The 15,967-nt window shown below is 44.7% G+C and overlaps 3 protein-coding genes across 8 annotated transcripts; 2 read left to right on the top strand and 1 right to left on the bottom strand.

The window, feature by feature from the left end:
- The first annotated feature begins 59 nt into the window (after positions 1 to 59).
- LOC110538627 (uncharacterized) lies at positions 60 to 4,913 on the top strand. Its single transcript, XM_021625565.3, has 3 exons — positions 60 to 2,358; positions 2,500 to 2,740; positions 3,115 to 4,913. Exons 1-3 carry the CDS (start codon positions 2,047 to 2,049, stop codon positions 3,834 to 3,836), a joined length of 1,275 nt encoding a protein of 424 aa, XP_021481240.2. The 5' UTR covers positions 60 to 2,046; the 3' UTR covers positions 3,837 to 4,913.
- On the bottom strand, positions 3,833 to 5,368 carry LOC110538628 (uncharacterized). Its single transcript, XM_021625566.3, has 2 exons — positions 5,094 to 5,368; positions 3,833 to 4,842 (listed from the first exon to the last, which is right to left on the bottom strand). The coding sequence occupies exons 1-2, from the start codon at positions 5,182 to 5,184 to the stop codon at positions 4,241 to 4,243; spliced, it is 693 nt and encodes a 230-aa protein (XP_021481241.1). The 5' UTR covers positions 5,185 to 5,368; the 3' UTR covers positions 3,833 to 4,240.
- Positions 5,369 to 5,575: 207 nt separating this feature from the next.
- Positions 5,576 to 15,753, top strand: LOC110538625 (armadillo repeat-containing protein 5). Of its 6 annotated transcripts, none has more exons than XM_036938777.2 (8): positions 5,576 to 5,908; positions 6,117 to 6,620; positions 6,752 to 6,782; positions 6,870 to 6,980; positions 11,315 to 12,209; positions 12,316 to 13,286; positions 13,380 to 13,512; positions 13,606 to 15,753. In XM_036938777.2, exons 2-8 carry the CDS (start codon positions 6,213 to 6,215, stop codon positions 15,095 to 15,097), a joined length of 4,041 nt encoding a protein of 1,346 aa, XP_036794672.2. In that variant the 5' UTR covers positions 5,576 to 5,908; positions 6,117 to 6,212; the 3' UTR covers positions 15,098 to 15,753. The 6 variants fall into 6 exon arrangements, with proteins under 6 accessions (XP_036794672.2, XP_036794674.2, XP_036794673.2 ...); XM_036938779.2 differs by having other exon boundaries at positions 5,593 to 5,895; XM_036938778.2 differs by having other exon boundaries at positions 5,604 to 5,933.
- Positions 15,754 to 15,967: the final 214 nt, after the last annotated feature.

The raw sequence follows: 15,967 nt of genomic DNA, 5'->3' as shown, positions 1-15,967 counted from the left end.
AATAAAATCAGCGAAATTTGAAATTGCCAAGATTGTATGATAGTGTAGTGTTATACTACAGCCAGAAAGAGGTGAGCACTTGCTTAATCTATTAAACTAGCTACAGCAGGAGAAGAATGTGTTTGTAGCAGGCTGGATGAGAGCCAGTCAAAAATGTAGCTAGCTCATTTATTTGGATAAAGGGTCAGGTAGGTAACTTTATTAATCTACACAATTGAGGATGAAGTGGATTAGCGAGTTAGCTATAACAATAATAGCCCATTCATTAGTGACCTTAATATTTGTTAATAAATTACCTTGGTAAAATGTTTAGATGGCTAGCTAGCCTGTACTTTGTAATTTAGTGTGTTGGCTGAACAAGCATGGCCTTTTGCATCAACTATATTTTAATGAATTAACTAAACATCAGTAAATACGGAATTTAGCATATTTTCGGTGGTCCTCGATCGTTTCGGTGGTCCGCTCATCTTTCGTGATAAACAAAGGTACAAATTACTGTCTCAGAGTCAACAATCTGTGGTTGTCATTCTCTTAAAATATGATGGAAATAGTTCGCCAACATCCTCTTTTAAAAACAGGACAACCACAAAGTCCTTTTGTTGACAAACAATACATTTGTCAGCCCTTGTGTGGTATATTGTTATTGCTTTCGTTAATGCAAACTATTCTGTGAAATGCTTTTGTGCCATTCACTTTGTCATTCATATGGTGAAATAAAATCTGTTCAGCAGTAAAATTAGGAAATGTTCAGGATTTTATGATAGTGTATTATACTACCGCCAAAAGAGTGTGATGTCCTGCACTTTTTTACTGTATTACGCTAGCTACAGCAGAATATATTTCCCAGCGCCTGTAGGGATGGGCATTGGCAGTTGAGTCCGAAAAAGGAGTTCGTTAGGTTTAGTTTATTTTAATTATTTGTGCTGATACAGCCAAAACAGTAGGTGGCAGCATGCACCTATAGCATTTTTCTTCGTACCCAGTGGTGTCAAGTACTTAGGTAAAAATACTTGAAAGTGCTACTTAAGTAGTTTTTTGGGGGGGGGTATCTGTACTTTACTATTTACATTTTTGGCAACTTTTACTTTGCTACATTACTAAATCAAAATAATGTACTTTTTACTCCATACATTTTCCCTGACACCCAAAAGTACTCTACATGTTGATGGGAAAATGGTCCAATTCACACACTTATCAAGGGAACATCCCTGGTCATTCCTACTGCCTTTGATCTGGCAGACTCACTAAAACACAAATGATTCGTTTGTAAATTGTGTGTTGGAGTGTGCCCCTGACTATCTGCCAATAAAAATCGTGTCATCTGGTTTTGTTAATATAAGTAAGTTTAAATAATTGATACTTGTACTTATGATACTTAAGTACATTTTAGCAATTCCATTTACTTTTGATACTTAAGTATATTTAAAACCAAATACTTGTGTAGTATTTTACTGGATGACTTTTAGTCATTTTCTATTAAGATATCTTTACTTTTACTTAAGTATGACAATTTAGTACTTTTCCACCACCGCAATAGTTCGTGCTGCAATAATATCGAAGACGACCCCGTACAGTAGATGGCGGCAATACACCAATAGGTGTAGTCTGCCATAATACTTTAAAGAAGAAGATTCTATTTTTGTTTTTAGCAGGATGGATGAGAGCTAGCTAGCTAGACAGAACAAATATTTAGCTACCTAATTTATTTGCAACTCAGCTGTCGGGTATCTAACTAGCAATCTACACAATAACTGAGGACATAGTGGATTAGCAAGCTAGTTAGATATAACGTAATTTACTAAATTAGCTAGTTTAGTTACCAGTATCTGTGATAAGTTACACTATTATACATTTTAGATCGCTAGCTAGCCTGTAATTTAGTGTTGGCAGACCAAGTTCTGAACAATCATGGCATTATCCATAAACTATTTAAAGGAGTGAATCAGCAAAACAAATAAATTATTAAACACGCTATTCAGGATAACGTTACCGTTTCGGTGGTCCTCTATCAAACTTTTTCCACTGCGCTCAGCACCACGCACACGCATGGATAATAATTATGTTGAGTCGGCTGGTCGAGCTGTGCTCGAAATGATGCAGCGTGAATGGGAGCCTCTTTCTCAAGACGAACTGGAGCAACGATTGGACCGAACAGTGGAAGAAATTCTGGAAGCTGACCTCCTAGCAAAGGTTCAGGACCAGCCTGGACCAATCTACCTACAACTGTCTCAGCTGGTGGAAGAACCTCAACAGCAAAACCAAATTCGGTCAACAACAGAACTTACAACACTTTCTCATGTAGAAGAGGAGTCTGAATCTCAACAGTTAACTGATGCTGAGGAAAACGCTGCAGTTCAGGTAGCCTTCAGTAGGCCTACTTTTCTTCATTGTTGTGGCTTGATCTATTTTTCCATCCCCACACTAATGCAGATTTGAGATGACACCATTTGGTTCATTTGCTATGCACAGATCTGATTTATGTTTATTTTCATCTCTCAGTACATTACAGATCTCCTCCAGAATTCAAACTCAAGATACAATCAGAGCCGTATGGCAGGACGTGCCCGCTTATCCCTGTCCCACACTGTTCTCCTGTCCCTCACCCTCCTCTCCAAGCGCCTCAGCTATCGCTCTGTGTCTACCAGTTTCCGCCTGGAAAAAGGAAATATTCATAGGATCTTCTTTTCCTTTTGTGAGCGTGTGAACACACTTGAGGACCAACAAATTAGATGGCCGACTGGTATGTAGACTGCTGTTCAATGTGGATCAATTACAATTGTTATACAAACGTTTTCAGCAGGGACCCCATTTTATCCGCCAGTATTTCTGGGGACCCCATTTCCCCCCCAATAATTTCTTGCCACCCCAAATCGGATGACACAACCTTAAAATCAGTCCATTTAGATTTTTACATCAACAAATAACCTTCAATTAATTGCATTAACTTCAAAATGAAAAGGTATCAATACATTTACTCAAGAAATGTTTTCCAATTATCTTTTACAAAAACATTTGTATATTGTCCCCCCCCCCCCCCCCCCCCCCGTAGAATATCACTGAATTACAATATCCTGACAAACACCTGTGTTTGTTTCTGGTCCTTCTCTCCTCCAGGCATTGAGGCTGTTGAAAACCTCTCCCCGCTCTCCAGCCTGCTGGGGAAAGCCAAGGGCTTAGAAGAGAAGGGCGTCCCCAGGGTCTTGGGAGTCTTGGGGCACACCCGCATCCCCATCCGCCTGCCCATTGGCAAACAGGATGTGGAGAGCATGGTGCCAGAGGTAAAGAGGATGAAGAAGGAGGCCCATCCCGACTCCTGGCTGAACCTGGAGCTGGTGTGTAACCATACAGGCAGGTTGATACACTGCAGAATCAGCAAGGGTTCAGACCTGGATAGAGCCAGTGCTCTGAGGGACAAACTCAAACAGCTCCCTGAGATGATGCCCCCGGGGACCTGCCTAGTGGCTCGAGTTGGATATCCAGCCTCTGCCCAGATATTGACCCCGTATGTAGTGGGTCGTGGCCCCAGGGGAAATCTTTACAATAGGTCACTGGAAGCCCATTTTTACCTCCTGGACCAGGCTGTGGCTGACCTGAAAGCCAGATTTGAAAGGCTCAGGTATTTGGACATGGGGAACTATGAAAGAGCCAAAGCAGTTGTCCTCACTGCTTGCATACTCCACAATGTATTTCTGGACATGGGGAAAGTGGTCAACGGACAGGTTGAGAGGGAGGCAGGGACACAGGAGGGAGAGGGGGAGTGTGATGAGGAGGGTGTGAGGAGAAGGGAAGCCATCGCAGATTTGCTGTACAAAGAGTTGGATTCTGGAAGTACATAAAGTGATTTATAATTTTTGTGTTTGTATTGAGATAATAAAATATACAATATAAATGCTGTTAAAGGGAAGAGTATCACAGCAATATCTTGTATTTTATACATATGTAGGATTATTTGTATCCTATGGCAGATCTATGTACAATATGCCCTGTGTAGCCGCCTTCTCATTCACAGGTATTACAGGGAATTCCTGCAGTGAACTCCTTTGTCAAATGGTGTTATTACAGCATAATAAAAACAAATACAATGACAAGTCATGACAACACAAAGTAGCTGAATGGTTGAACGCTTAAGAAACATTTGCATGATGCAGTCTTTCATTCTATGCACAAGCTTCTATATATTACACAAAATCCACAAGTTTTTAGTTCAGTGAGAACTCCTTTGCTCGGGTGTGCTGTACTGCTACTCTGGCAGCTGGAAACTGTTGTTTTGACTGTGAGACAAACTGGAGATTGCACGGGCTAGATTATTGATGGCCTCTATCTTCCTCTCCTCCAGGGCCTTCTGCTGGGCCCACATGTTCATCTTCCTCTCTTGCAGCTCCATGTACAGCTGCAGGACATCCTGGGGGGGCCTGGAAGCAAAGGGGGCAGCTGTCAGGGAGGGTGTAGGAAGGATGGGGGTAAACCGCTTGCTGGCAATAGCCTTGCCCAGCTTGGTCCCATTGAGTTTGGACCTGCGCTGTGCCTCGATCTCCTCCCGACTCTTCCCCAGGACCTCATGCATGGCCTTGAAGAACTCCCAGTGGACACTCTGGGCCCCCAGTCTCTTGGACCTCTCAGCATTTTTCCTGTATGTGGCCAACATGTTACGCCACTTCAGATCACACTCATAGGCCTTGACTGTGACATCTGTGCTCCCAGCTGCTCTTAGCTTGGCAGTCACTCTCTCAGCCACTGTCTCCCACAGTTTCTTTTTCTTGCACACTGGCTGGTCAAAATCCTGGTCCATTTCGAGGCGGGTTTGGACAAGTTGCCATGTGGCTTGTAAAGTCCATACAAACTCTGGAGAAGGGAAGTTGATAAATGTGTATATATAAAAACAATGAGATACAAATAAATGATGTTTTGTTAAATTTTGTTTATTAATTTGTCATCTGTTTTCCTCGTAGCCCGTGTGTTTACAGAAACGTGCCCTATTGAGAAACTTTGAGAGGCAATTCAAATTATTCTGATAAATATCAGTGATAAACCACAAACTCATCGAGCTCCTCGCAAATAACGATGAATGCAATCTGCTGACAAGTTGCACTGACCTGCTTTCGATTTATCTGGAGCCAAACTGGACGCCGTTGGAGTTTCATCTACTTCAATACTCTCTGTTACAACCGTCTCAATAATATCCATTGTGTTACTCAGTGACAATAAAATGTGTTTGAAGTAGGATATGACAAGCAATTCAAACCAATAATTTAACAACTGTGCTATGGCATGCGATTATTTTTTCCCCCGCATCAACTAAAACGATGAATATAACAACAACCCCATACTTGTTTCCAGCACCTCCCAGTGAGCGTAGCCATTGCATCGTAGAGCAATATGGAAAATGTAGTTTTTACAGTTCTAACGAAACAAGATTTATTTAGCTTACTTAACAACAATCACCGGTTGCTATAGATATGGCTTGAAACAAAGAGTTATTTATAAATATTTTGGGAAATGCTATTTTTCCTAGAGAAATATTACTTAATTCTGATAGTTGTAAAACAGCTGAGACTACAAGGCCCATGATTAAATAGAACGACCCACCCCTTCACACATCCCTCCCCCCTTTTCGTGGCGCCTCCTGTTTATCGTCCAGCTAAAAGATGGCGTTAGCGGCTAGCTAAAACGATTATTCTTCGTTTGATTGAATTAATTATGTCGGTGGGAATAATTAGTCATTGCAAATACTTTATTACTCTTGAGATGGGACTTAAAAACATAGATTACAGCACTTGTGTTCGCACAATAACGCACCGTGATTGTTTGTTGGGCCTTCTCGCATACAGAGGCCTGTTTTTTTAGGGAGTGGACAAGAGGTTTACAAACTTCAACTCCCAGCAGCATTGCTAAGAAGTGAGGTCAAAGGGTAATTTCTTCCACTTGTCATGCCGGTATTTGTAGTATTTTTGTTATTTTCCAGAATTTTTTGACAAACTTTGGAAATTGATTAAGATGAAAATACACTAGAGGAGATAATTTGTTAACCATGTTTAATACTGTATAACTTTGATGTAGCCTAAGAAAATTGAAAAGTAAAATGCACAAAAATAATGATCCACATTTCTGCCCCTCAGTCCCCCTGTCATCATCCATGTCATCACTTTCTGTGAAGTGACTTGTTAGTGAGGATAAGCAGAAGAGCAGGTGGGTTGGAGACAATTAGTGGCATCATGGCGTCAAAGCCAGTGCCAGGGATCCAGAAACGAGGGACATGGGCAGGCAACCCCAGAGAAGTGTCCTCAGCCTCCCCAGAGACCTCTCTGACCTGGTGCCTGTCACAGCTCTCTAAACCTGGGAGAGCAGCAGCCGAGGACCACAAGCCAGGCACTGCAGGGCCGGACATCAGTGGACACAGACAGCTGGACAAGAGGGTCAAAGCTGGGCAGTGGCGAGCACTGGTGGCCATCCGCACACAGCACATTAAAGGAGGAAGCAGTGGGATAGCTCGATTCCGAGGCCAGGGTGGACTGCGCACTCTCCTGGACCTGCTAAAGCACCCTGAGTGTTCCAGGAAGACTCTGGACCTGGCTCTCAGCATCCTGGCTAACTGCTGCACTGAGAGACAGACACGAGTTGAGGTGAGACAGAAGGGTGTAGGACAAATCAGGGCTGCTACACATTTACATTGATTGAATATGAATGTTTAGTATGAAAAGTTGGACAGTGGTGACTTACATTATGATATTTAATGTTTTTCTCCCCTCTAAAGGTTAGGAAGCTTGATGGAATATCTATTGTGGGCAAGTGACTATCACAATAAGTTTAAATCATTCATTTCACATGATGGTGAGGATTTCAGAAATGTAAGTTTGTTCTTCCTTTCTTAGTGGGTATTTTGAAGAAGAATGTAGCCATGGAGACAATCCAGAACAGAGCAGCCCGGGCCTTGGGGAACTTGGCCATGGACCCAGAGAGTTCCACACTTGTCCACTCTGCCGGTAAGTTAAAAAAAATGTAATAATGATTTTGGCTGCCTGTGTCTTGTCTGTACATAACTTTCTGATTAGTATTTTTGTTTTGTAGTACAGTACCAGTCAAAAGTTTGGAAACAGGGTTTCTCTTTATTTGTACTATTATCTACATTGTAGAATAAGAGGGGAAGACATCAAACTATGTAATTTTTATTTTACCTTTATTTAACCAGGCAAGTCAGTTAAGAACAAATTCTTATTTTCAATGACGGCCTAGGAACAGTGGGTTAACTGCCTGTTCAGGGGCAGAACGACAGATTTGTACCTTGTCAGCTCGGGGGTTTGAACTCGCAACCTTCCGGTTACTAATAAGACATATGGAATCACTGAGTTACCATAAAAGTGTTAAACAAATCAAAATATATTTTGTATTTTTTATTCTTCAAAGTAGCCGCCTTAATGACAGTTTTGCACACTCTTGGCATTCTCTCAACCAGCTTCACCTGTCCTGTTGATAAACAAATGATTGTCCCACTAACAATAGGCAACAGAAGGCTACCACACTAACTGGTACTTTTTGTCAGTCAGTGTTGTATATTTAGCGGAGACATGGATGACTAGCCAAAAAACTATGCTTCGCTATAGTGGTGTTCTTATTGCTTTTGAAGGGAGATTCATATGGGATGGTGTATTGCTGCAGAATGCTGTGGTAGCCATGGTGGTTAAGTGCGCCTTGAATTCTAAATAAATCACTGACCGTGTCACCAGCAAAGCACCATCACACCTCCTCCTCCATGCTTCACAGTGAGAACCACACATGCGGATATCATCTGTTCACCTACTTTGCGTCTCACAAAGACACAGCGGTTGGAACCAAAAATCTCACATTTGGACTCATCAGGCCAAAGGACAGATTTCCACCGGCCTAATGTTTTTTGTTGTTGTTTTTTCACCTTTATGTAACCAGGTAGGCAAGTTGATAATAAGTTCTCATTTACAACTGCCACCTGGCCAAGATAAAGCATAGCAATTCAACACATACAACAACACAGAGTTACACATGGAATAAACAAAACAGTCAATAATACAGTAAAACAAAATAAAACAAGTATATATACAGTGAGTGCAAATGAGGTAAGACGAGGGAGTTAAGGCAATAAGTAGGCCATGTTGGCGAAGTAATTACAATATAGCAATTAAACACTGGAATGGTAGATGTGCAGAAGATGAATGTGCAAGTAGAGATACTGGGGTGCAAAGGAGCAAGATAAATAAATATATACTGTATGGGGATGAGGTAGGTAGATAGATGGGCAATGTACAGGTGTAGTGATCTGTGAGCTGCTCTGACAGCTGGTGCTTAAAGCTAGTGAGGGAGATCTGAGTCTCCAGCTTCAGTGATTTTTGTAGTTCATTCCCGTCATTAGCTTCAGAGATTTTTGCAGTTCGTTCCCGTCATTGGCAGCAGAGAACTGGAAGGAAAGACGACCAAAGGAGGAATTGGCTTTGGGAGTGACCAGTGAGATATACCTGCTGGAGCGCGTGCCACGAGTGGGTGCTGCTATGGTAACCAGTGAGCTGAGATAAGGCGGGGCTTTACCTAGCAGAAACTTGTAGATAACCTGTAGCCAGTGGGTTTGGCGATGAGTATGAAGTGAGTGCCAACCAACGAGAGCGTACAGGTCGCAATGGTAGGTAGTGTATGGGGCTTTGGTGACAAAACGGATGGCACTGTGATAGACTGCATCCAGTTTGTTGAGTAGCGTTTTGGAGGCTATTTTATAGATGACATCACTGAAGTCGAGGATCGGTAGGATGGTCAGTTTTACGAGGGTATGTTTGGCAGCATGAGTGAAGGATGCTTTGTTGCGATATAGGAAGCCAGTTCTAGATTTCATTTTGGATTGGAGATGCTTAATGTGAGTCTGGAAGGAGAGTTTACAGTCTAACCAGACACCTAGGTATTTGTAGTTGTCCACGTATTCTAAGTCAGAGCCGTTCAGAGTGGTGATGCTGGACGGGCGAGCAGGTGCGGGCAATGACCGGTTGAATAGCATGCATTTAGTTTTCCCTGCGTTTTAAGAGCAGTTGGAGGCCACGGAAGGAGAGTTGTATGGCATTGAAGCTCACCTGGAGGTTAGTTAAGTGTCCAAAGAAGGGCCAGAAGTATACAGAATGGTGTCGTCTGCGTAGAGGTGGATCAGAGAATTACCAGCACCAAGAGCAACATCATTGATATATACAGAGAAGAGAGTCGACCCGAGGATTGAACCCTGTGGCACCCCCATAGAGACAGCCAGAGGTCCGGACAACAGGCCCTCCGATTTGACACACTGAACTCCGTCTGAGAAGTAGTTGGTAAACCAGGCGAGGCAATCATTTGAGAAACCAAGGCTGTCGAGTCTGCCAATAAGAATGTGGTGATTGACAGAGTCGAAAGCCTTGGCCAGGTCGATGAATACGGCTGCACAGTAATGTCTCTTATCGATGGCGGTTATGATGTTGTTTAGAACCTTGAGCGTGGCTGAGGTGCACCCATGACCAGCTCTGAAACCAGATTGCATAGCGGAGAAGGTACGGTGGGATTTGAAATGGTCGGTTATCTGTTTGTTAACTTGGCTTTTGAAGACCTTTCGAAGTCCATTGCTCGTGTTTCTTTGCCCAAGTCTCATCTTAGTGGCCCTTTAGTAGTGGTTTCTTTGCAGCAATTTGACCATGAAGGCCTGATTTCATGCAGTCTCCTCTGAACAGTTAATGTTGAGATGTCTTACTTGTACTCTGAAGCACTTATTTGGGCTGCAATTTCTGAGGATGGTGACTCTTAACCTCTCTGGGATATGTGGGATGCTAGCGTCCCACCTGGCCAAAAGCCAGGCAAAATGCAGAGCGCCAAATTCAAATTAATTACTATAAAAATCTAACTTTCATTAAATCACACATGCAAGATAGCAAATTAAAGCTACACTTGTGAATCCAGCCAACATGTCAGATTTCAATAAGGCTTTTCGGTGAAAGCAAATTATGCTATTATCTGAGGATAGCACCTCCGTAAACGGAGAGAGAAGCATATTTCAACCCTGCAGGCGCGACACAAAACGCAGAAATAAAAATATAATTCATGCCTTACCTTGGACGAGCTTCTTTTGTTGGCACTCCAATATGTCCCATAAACATCACAAATGGTCCTTTTGTTCGATTAATTCCGTCAATATATCCAAAATGTCCATTTATTTGGCGCGTTTGATCCAGAAAAACACTGGTTCCAACTTGCGCAACGTGACTACAAAAGATCTCAAAAGTTACCTGTAAACTTTGCCAAAACATTTTAAACTACTTTTGTAATACAACTTTGGGTATTTTTAAAAGTAAATAATCGATAAAATTGAAGACGGGAGGAAAACAAACTGTAGCTTTCTGGTCATGCGCCTCTATCGTAACAGTACACTTCAAGTGACCCTCGTTCAAGATGGCTGTACTTCTTCATTACAAAGGAAAAACCTCAACCAATTTCTAAAGATTGTTGACATCCAGTGGAAGCGCTAGGAACTGCAAGAAGGTCCCTTAGAAATCTGGATTCCCAGAGTCTAACCAAATCTACTAATAATATGCATATCTTATCTTCAGGGGATGAGTAGCGGGCAGTTGAATTTGGGCATTCATTTCATCCGAACGTGAAAATACTGCCCCCTGTCACCAAGAAGTTAATGAACTTATTCTCTGCAGCAGAGGTAACTCTGGGTCTCCGTTTCCTGTGGTGGTCCTCATGAGAGCCAGTTTCATCATAGCGCTTGATGGTTTTTGTGACTGCACTTGAAGAAACTTTTAAAGTTCTTGAAATGTTCTGGATTGACTGACCTTCATGTCTTAAAGTTCTATTAAAGACTGTCATTTCTCTTTGCTTATTTGAGCTGTTCTTGCCATATATGGACTTTTTTTTTGTTTTTACCAAATAGGGGTATCTTCTGCATACACCCCTACTTTGTCACAACACAACTGATTGGCTCAAACACATTAAGAAGGAAATAAATTCCACAAATAAACTTTAACAACGCTGTTCATTTAAATGCATTCCAGGTGACTACCTCATGAAGCTGGTTGAGAGAATGCCTTGACAGCTTTGCACACACTTGGCAAAGGGTGGCTATTTTGAAGAATCTCAAATATAAAATGTATTTTGATTTGTTTAACACTTTTATGGTTACTACATGATTCCATATGTGTTCTTTCATAGTTTTGATGTCTTCACTATTATTCTACAATATAGTAAAAATAAAGAAACCCTTGAATGAGTACTGGTACTGTATAAGTTGAACATTAGATTTTGTCCCTGAAAAATAATTGCTTTTCTGTTTTCGACACAGGTGGTGTTCCACTCCTGCTCCTCTGCGTCTCTCTTGCATCCGCCCCATCCCCTCCCTCTGATGACCCACTGGAAGCCCCTTCCTCTAAACTAGAGTGTGCTCAGTCGGCTGCCCGTGCCCTCCTCTACCTTGCAGACACCCCCTCAAACCGCCTTTTACTGCTCACCCAGGGTACTCTGACTGCTCTCGCCCCGCTCATTGCTCCAGAGTACCCTCTGGGGCTGAGGAGAGCAGCACTCCGGACCCTCCATGAGCTCACCAGGAGCTGTGGTGTAGAGTGTGCTAGAGAGGTGTCCCGATCTGGGGTTCTAGCTCAGCTAGGTGTCATGGCTTCGGGAGAGGCCGCTAAACCTTTTGAGGAGCTTGCGTTGAAAACCCTGGCCAACATGTGCACTCAAGGCTGCTTACGTCCTCTGGTGGGTTCCCTGGGGGTAATCCAGAAGTTTACGGAGGAGGTCAAGAAGGACGGCCTGAAGTCTGGAGTGTTCCTCAAGGCTCTCTGCTTATGCTGCAAAGAGGCAGTGAACCGGGCCAAAGTGAAGGAGAGTGGCGGTCTGGAGGTGTTGATTGGCTTCCTTGGTGTTCATCGGAGCCACCCCCTCGACCGATTGGTCATTCTGGCTTGTGTTGACTTTGTCTATGACGAAGCTGCCCTGGAACAGTTACAAGAATTGGGAATAGTCCCCCTGCTAGTTGCTCGGTTAGTGGAGCTGGCTAAAGGTGAGGAGCCATCTGCTGGGAAGATGGATGTGAGCCTCACCTCTACCATGTTTGCTTCAGAGCTGCTGTCTACGTCATGTTTCGACTCATTTGACTTCCCTCCCCCAGAGGGGAACAGGAAAGAGGAGATGGGGAAGGAGCATGTCCTTGGGTCATCCAGCTTTCTTAGCCTGAGGTGAGTGAACAGACTCACCTTTGCCCCCCTCTGGGTTTGTGCACCTGTGATTTATTTGAGTTTTGTAAAAATGGATATCTGACCTGTCCTATTGCTACTCATCCAGGTCCTGGTTGGTGTCTGAAGGTTTGATCTCCTCTGAGGGGGATCTTCTTGACTCTCCTGGAGGCACGGAGGGAGATTGGGGGAGTCTTCATATCCCCTCTTCTTCTCCCCAAACATCTTCCACTGACTGTCATTCCCCTTTAAAATGCTTATCTCCTACCCGCTCACTACCTTCCTCCACTCCCTTATCCGCACCCAAATCTCAGAGTCAATCCACCCCCTCTACCTCAACGAGTTCTCCAGCTCAGGTCCACATGTCATCTCCCTCAAAAACTGCTGATCTGCCTCCCTGTGTCCCTCTGCCCTTCTCTACCTCCACCCCCCAAGCCCAGCTCAGCTTCTCTACCTCCACCCCCCAAGCCCAGCCCAGCTCCTCTACCTCCACCCCCCGAGCCCAGCCCAGCTCTTCTATCTCCACCCCCCAAGCCCAGCCCAGCTCCTCTATCTCCACCCCCCAAGCCCAGCCTGGCTCCTCTACCTCTTCTCTCCCTTCCCCCACTATTCCACCCCTCACTTCCCTCTCCCCATCCAAGTTCTCCTCCCCTCCACGGAAAAGGCCACGTGTCCCCTCAACCACCCGCTCCAGTGTGGTGTCCCTCGACACCCCTCCCACAGTGTTCCGACCCCAGGCTTACCACCACCCCTACCACCCTGAGCCTTGGGCTCCAGAGTCTCCCATCCTGCTGCTGCTCTCACGCTTCTCTCACGCCACGGACCCCAGCGCTGCTCTGGTCAACTCAGGCATCATCTCTGGCCTACTGTTCTACCTCAGCCAGCATCAGGACCCCAGCGGCAGGTGCTTCCGCATGCTGTGCCGGCTGAGCTGCAACCCCAACTGTCTGCAGGCGCTGGTCAGGACTGGCTCAGTGGCTCTGATCCGCCATCACCTGGTCCAGAGAGGGAGTGACCCTGAGAGTTGGGGAGCTGGAGAGAGGCAGACTGATAGGGTCAAGTCCAAAGTGAAACAGCTTGGTAAGTTTAATTGATGTACTTGATCATAAAGTTTGGTTTTTAGTTTGTAATAGTGCTGCTGTAAAGTTTTGGGTATAATTTTTTTTTTTTTAGGTCTTGCTCTGCTTAGTAATCTACGTGTTCAGTGTGAATCTGGATTTGGTTCTGGAGTCCTGAGCCATGTGATGCTGTCAGGCTCAGAGTCAGACAAACTGAACTGTGCTCTGTCTCTACCACTAGTAAATGGGTAAGTCAAATTGTCTTGTGTGAAATGGCACTGGTGGAATGTTAAGAAATGTATACCAACTGTAATCTGACATCAACTTGTGTTCCCTAACAGTAACAAGGTTCTCTTGAAGAAACTTCTTCTAGACAACGGTGGTCTACTCTTGGCTCTGGAGCCCCTTGGATGTAATGAGGACGAGGAAGAGGAAGACCATCACACCAGTGAATGCCGACGACTCCTCTCAGATTGTCTCAACTCACCGCAACATGTCTCCGCCCCCCAGCTGCACTCTCTGTATTTCTCCCTGCTGATTGGATGCCTCTCTAGTCTGATGGGTTGCCCCAAAACAGTACTGGCTAAAAGAAGGTGCAGGGTACTCAGTCCTATCAAACCCCTGTCAGTCTCACAAACCAGTGAAGCTTCACCCCCTCCCTTAAAAAAGCCTTGTCTGGTCAATATCTGTCCCTACAATGACTCAACCTTTGACCTCCTCTTCCTGCTGGACGATGGGAGCCAGGTGTCAGCCAATAGGGAAGCAGTGGCTGGGGCGGAGGGAACTGAGGTGGTGGGGTCAGAGTACTTCAGGGCCCTGTTGAGGGGGGGCTTTGGAGAGGCACAAGGGAGAACCGGGGAGGCCATCCCCATCAGGGATGTGAGCCAAGGCATGCTGCTACCTGTACTGCACTATCTGCATGGCTGTCGCCTGAACAAGGATGGAGAGACTGCAGAGGAACAGGGGGATGAGACGGAGAGAGAAGGCAGAGGAGAGTGTCAGATTTTGGGATCCTTGGCCTCTGAGGGGCTGGGTGTCTGGAGAGACGGGGCAGAAGAACCCTCACCAGAGGCACAGGGCTTCCAGAAGACCCCCCTAGCTGAGACGATGATGGGGGCCTGTAGGTTTTTGGTGACAGAGTTGCAGAGGGAGGTGGAGGATCTGTGTGTGTCTTTGCTGTCCTGCTCTGCCAAGAATGCTGGTCGAATTGCAGACGTTGCCAAAAAGCCTCCATCTAACATGGACCAATATGGGTCCGAGGGAGAGTCTGCTGACGAGAGCCTGGCAAACCGCACATCTGGACTAGAGTTGAGTGGTTCTGAGGCCCAGACAGACTCCTTGGCCCCCACAGTGACAGCAGGCCAGGCTGAGTCACTACATGGCTCTGGACTCCAACCCTGTCAGCAGACAGAGGGTAGACGGCACTCTGCCCCTGGACCAGGCCAGAAGGGCATTAGTGCACCAAAGACAACCTCAGGACTGGAGACTTGTGTCAATCCGCTGAAATCAAGTTCTGCCTCAAAGTGCTGCAAAAGACGTTCTAAACTGCGGAGTGTTTCAAACACACAGAAGGTTGAGGATTCTGTACAGGACTCTAAAGTTGGTCCTGGTAGATGGGCCCTTCTACCACAGGTGTATTGGTTTTCCCAACGGTACAGCTATCCTGGACTGGGCAGGGCCTGCCTGTCCCTACTGCTGGGCTCTCAGGGCTTCTCCCAGCCCCGCCCTTCTTCCCTGGCTGCAGACTGCCTGCGCAGACTGGCCAGAGAGGCAGACTGTACAGAGACTCTGAAACGTGACCTAGTGAGTCTGGCCACCATGGCCCTGAGCTGAGAGGGGGAGGGCTAGGAGGAAAGAGGGGTGTTGGGTGGGGATGGAGATGAGGAGATACAGAGGATCAAATAGATTATTAGGGATGGTATGAGACCATGTGATTGTCTCTCCAATGACACTGAAATTAACGTTTGTCATTGTGAAAAGTCTTCACAACATGATTAGCCTTCCTTCCTTGTGAATATCTGTCTTTGTCTCACAACAAATAACCTTTTATATTCCAATATTGGTGTTTACAAAGTAATTGAAGTTTGAATGATTTTCTTCAGAATATTACATTTATATTTAAATGCTGCCATTTAAAGGGATGGGTTCTCAGACAGTGAATCATGAGGAAAATAATTATCTCATGGTGCACTGTAAATTAAGTTGTATTATAATGAAAACATTAGCATAATGTAATATGCTAAATACTTTTGTTGCATGTAAATGTTAACTTTTTTTATATTTTCAGTTTGATTTTGAAATATACACAGCTGTCCTGTAAATGTCCTGTATTGACTTGGATGACTAATAATCAGGTGGGACTGGGTGCCATGTTGTATATGCTGTAAATAAAGTGAACTTTAGGAGTAGCTGCAAGGTGACGATAACAGAGATCAGCTTTCACTCGCCTCATGTGAATCCACGCTCCTCAATAAATCTGTTTAGATGTCTTTCTCTTTTGTCCTGTCTGAAAAGGCATACTGTATCTAAAGGACAAGACGGATCAACACGAATGTTGGCTATGCGCAGTAGATCACCTGCTCAGTGGTGATTCAACATGTAGAATTGTCGGGAATGAACAGAAAATGACAGCCAATGTTCTGTGGTCAGAGCAAGGCCACACCCACTACGCACATCCATCGTCTGTGTTGGTCTGTCTTGTCC

The sequence above is a fragment of the Oncorhynchus mykiss genome, chromosome 12 (genome assembly GCF_057628025.1).
Source record: "Oncorhynchus mykiss isolate SJ-2025 chromosome 12, ASM5762802v1, whole genome shotgun sequence".
In the NCBI taxonomy this organism is placed as follows: domain Eukaryota; kingdom Metazoa; phylum Chordata; class Actinopteri; order Salmoniformes; family Salmonidae; genus Oncorhynchus; species Oncorhynchus mykiss.
This window is presented reverse-complemented; position numbering and strand designations above follow the sequence as displayed.

What these genes read in the sequence shown, in the direction of transcription:
- LOC110538627 (XM_021625565.3), top strand. Translation starts at nt 2,047, where the DNA reads ATGGATAATAATTATGTTGAGTCGGCTGGTCGAGCTGTGCTCGAAATG. An exon ending in AGGAAAACGCTGCAGTTCAG is followed by an intron (nt 2,359 to 2,499) that starts GTAGCCTTCAGT and finishes TTCATCTCTCAG; the next exon opens with TACATTACAGATCTCCTCCA. An exon ending in ACAAATTAGATGGCCGACTG is followed by an intron (nt 2,741 to 3,114) that starts GTATGTAGACTG and finishes TCTCTCCTCCAG; the next exon opens with GCATTGAGGCTGTTGAAAAC.
- LOC110538625 (XM_036938777.2), top strand. Translation starts at nt 6,213, where the DNA reads ATGGCGTCAAAGCCAGTGCCAGGGATCCAGAAACGAGGGACATGGGCA. An exon ending in TGATGGAATATCTATTGTGG is followed by an intron (nt 6,783 to 6,869) that starts GCAAGTGACTAT and finishes TTCCTTTCTTAG; the next exon opens with TGGGTATTTTGAAGAAGAAT. An exon ending in TCCAGCTTTCTTAGCCTGAG is followed by an intron (nt 12,210 to 12,315) that starts GTGAGTGAACAG and finishes CTACTCATCCAG; the next exon opens with GTCCTGGTTGGTGTCTGAAG.
- LOC110538628 (XM_021625566.3), bottom strand. Translation starts at nt 5,184, where the DNA reads ATGGATATTATTGAGACGGTTGTAACAGAGAGTATTGAAGTAGATGAA. An exon ending in TCCAGATAAATCGAAAGCAG is followed by an intron (nt 4,843 to 5,093) that starts GTCAGTGCAACT and finishes TCCCTTCTCCAG; the next exon opens with AGTTTGTATGGACTTTACAA.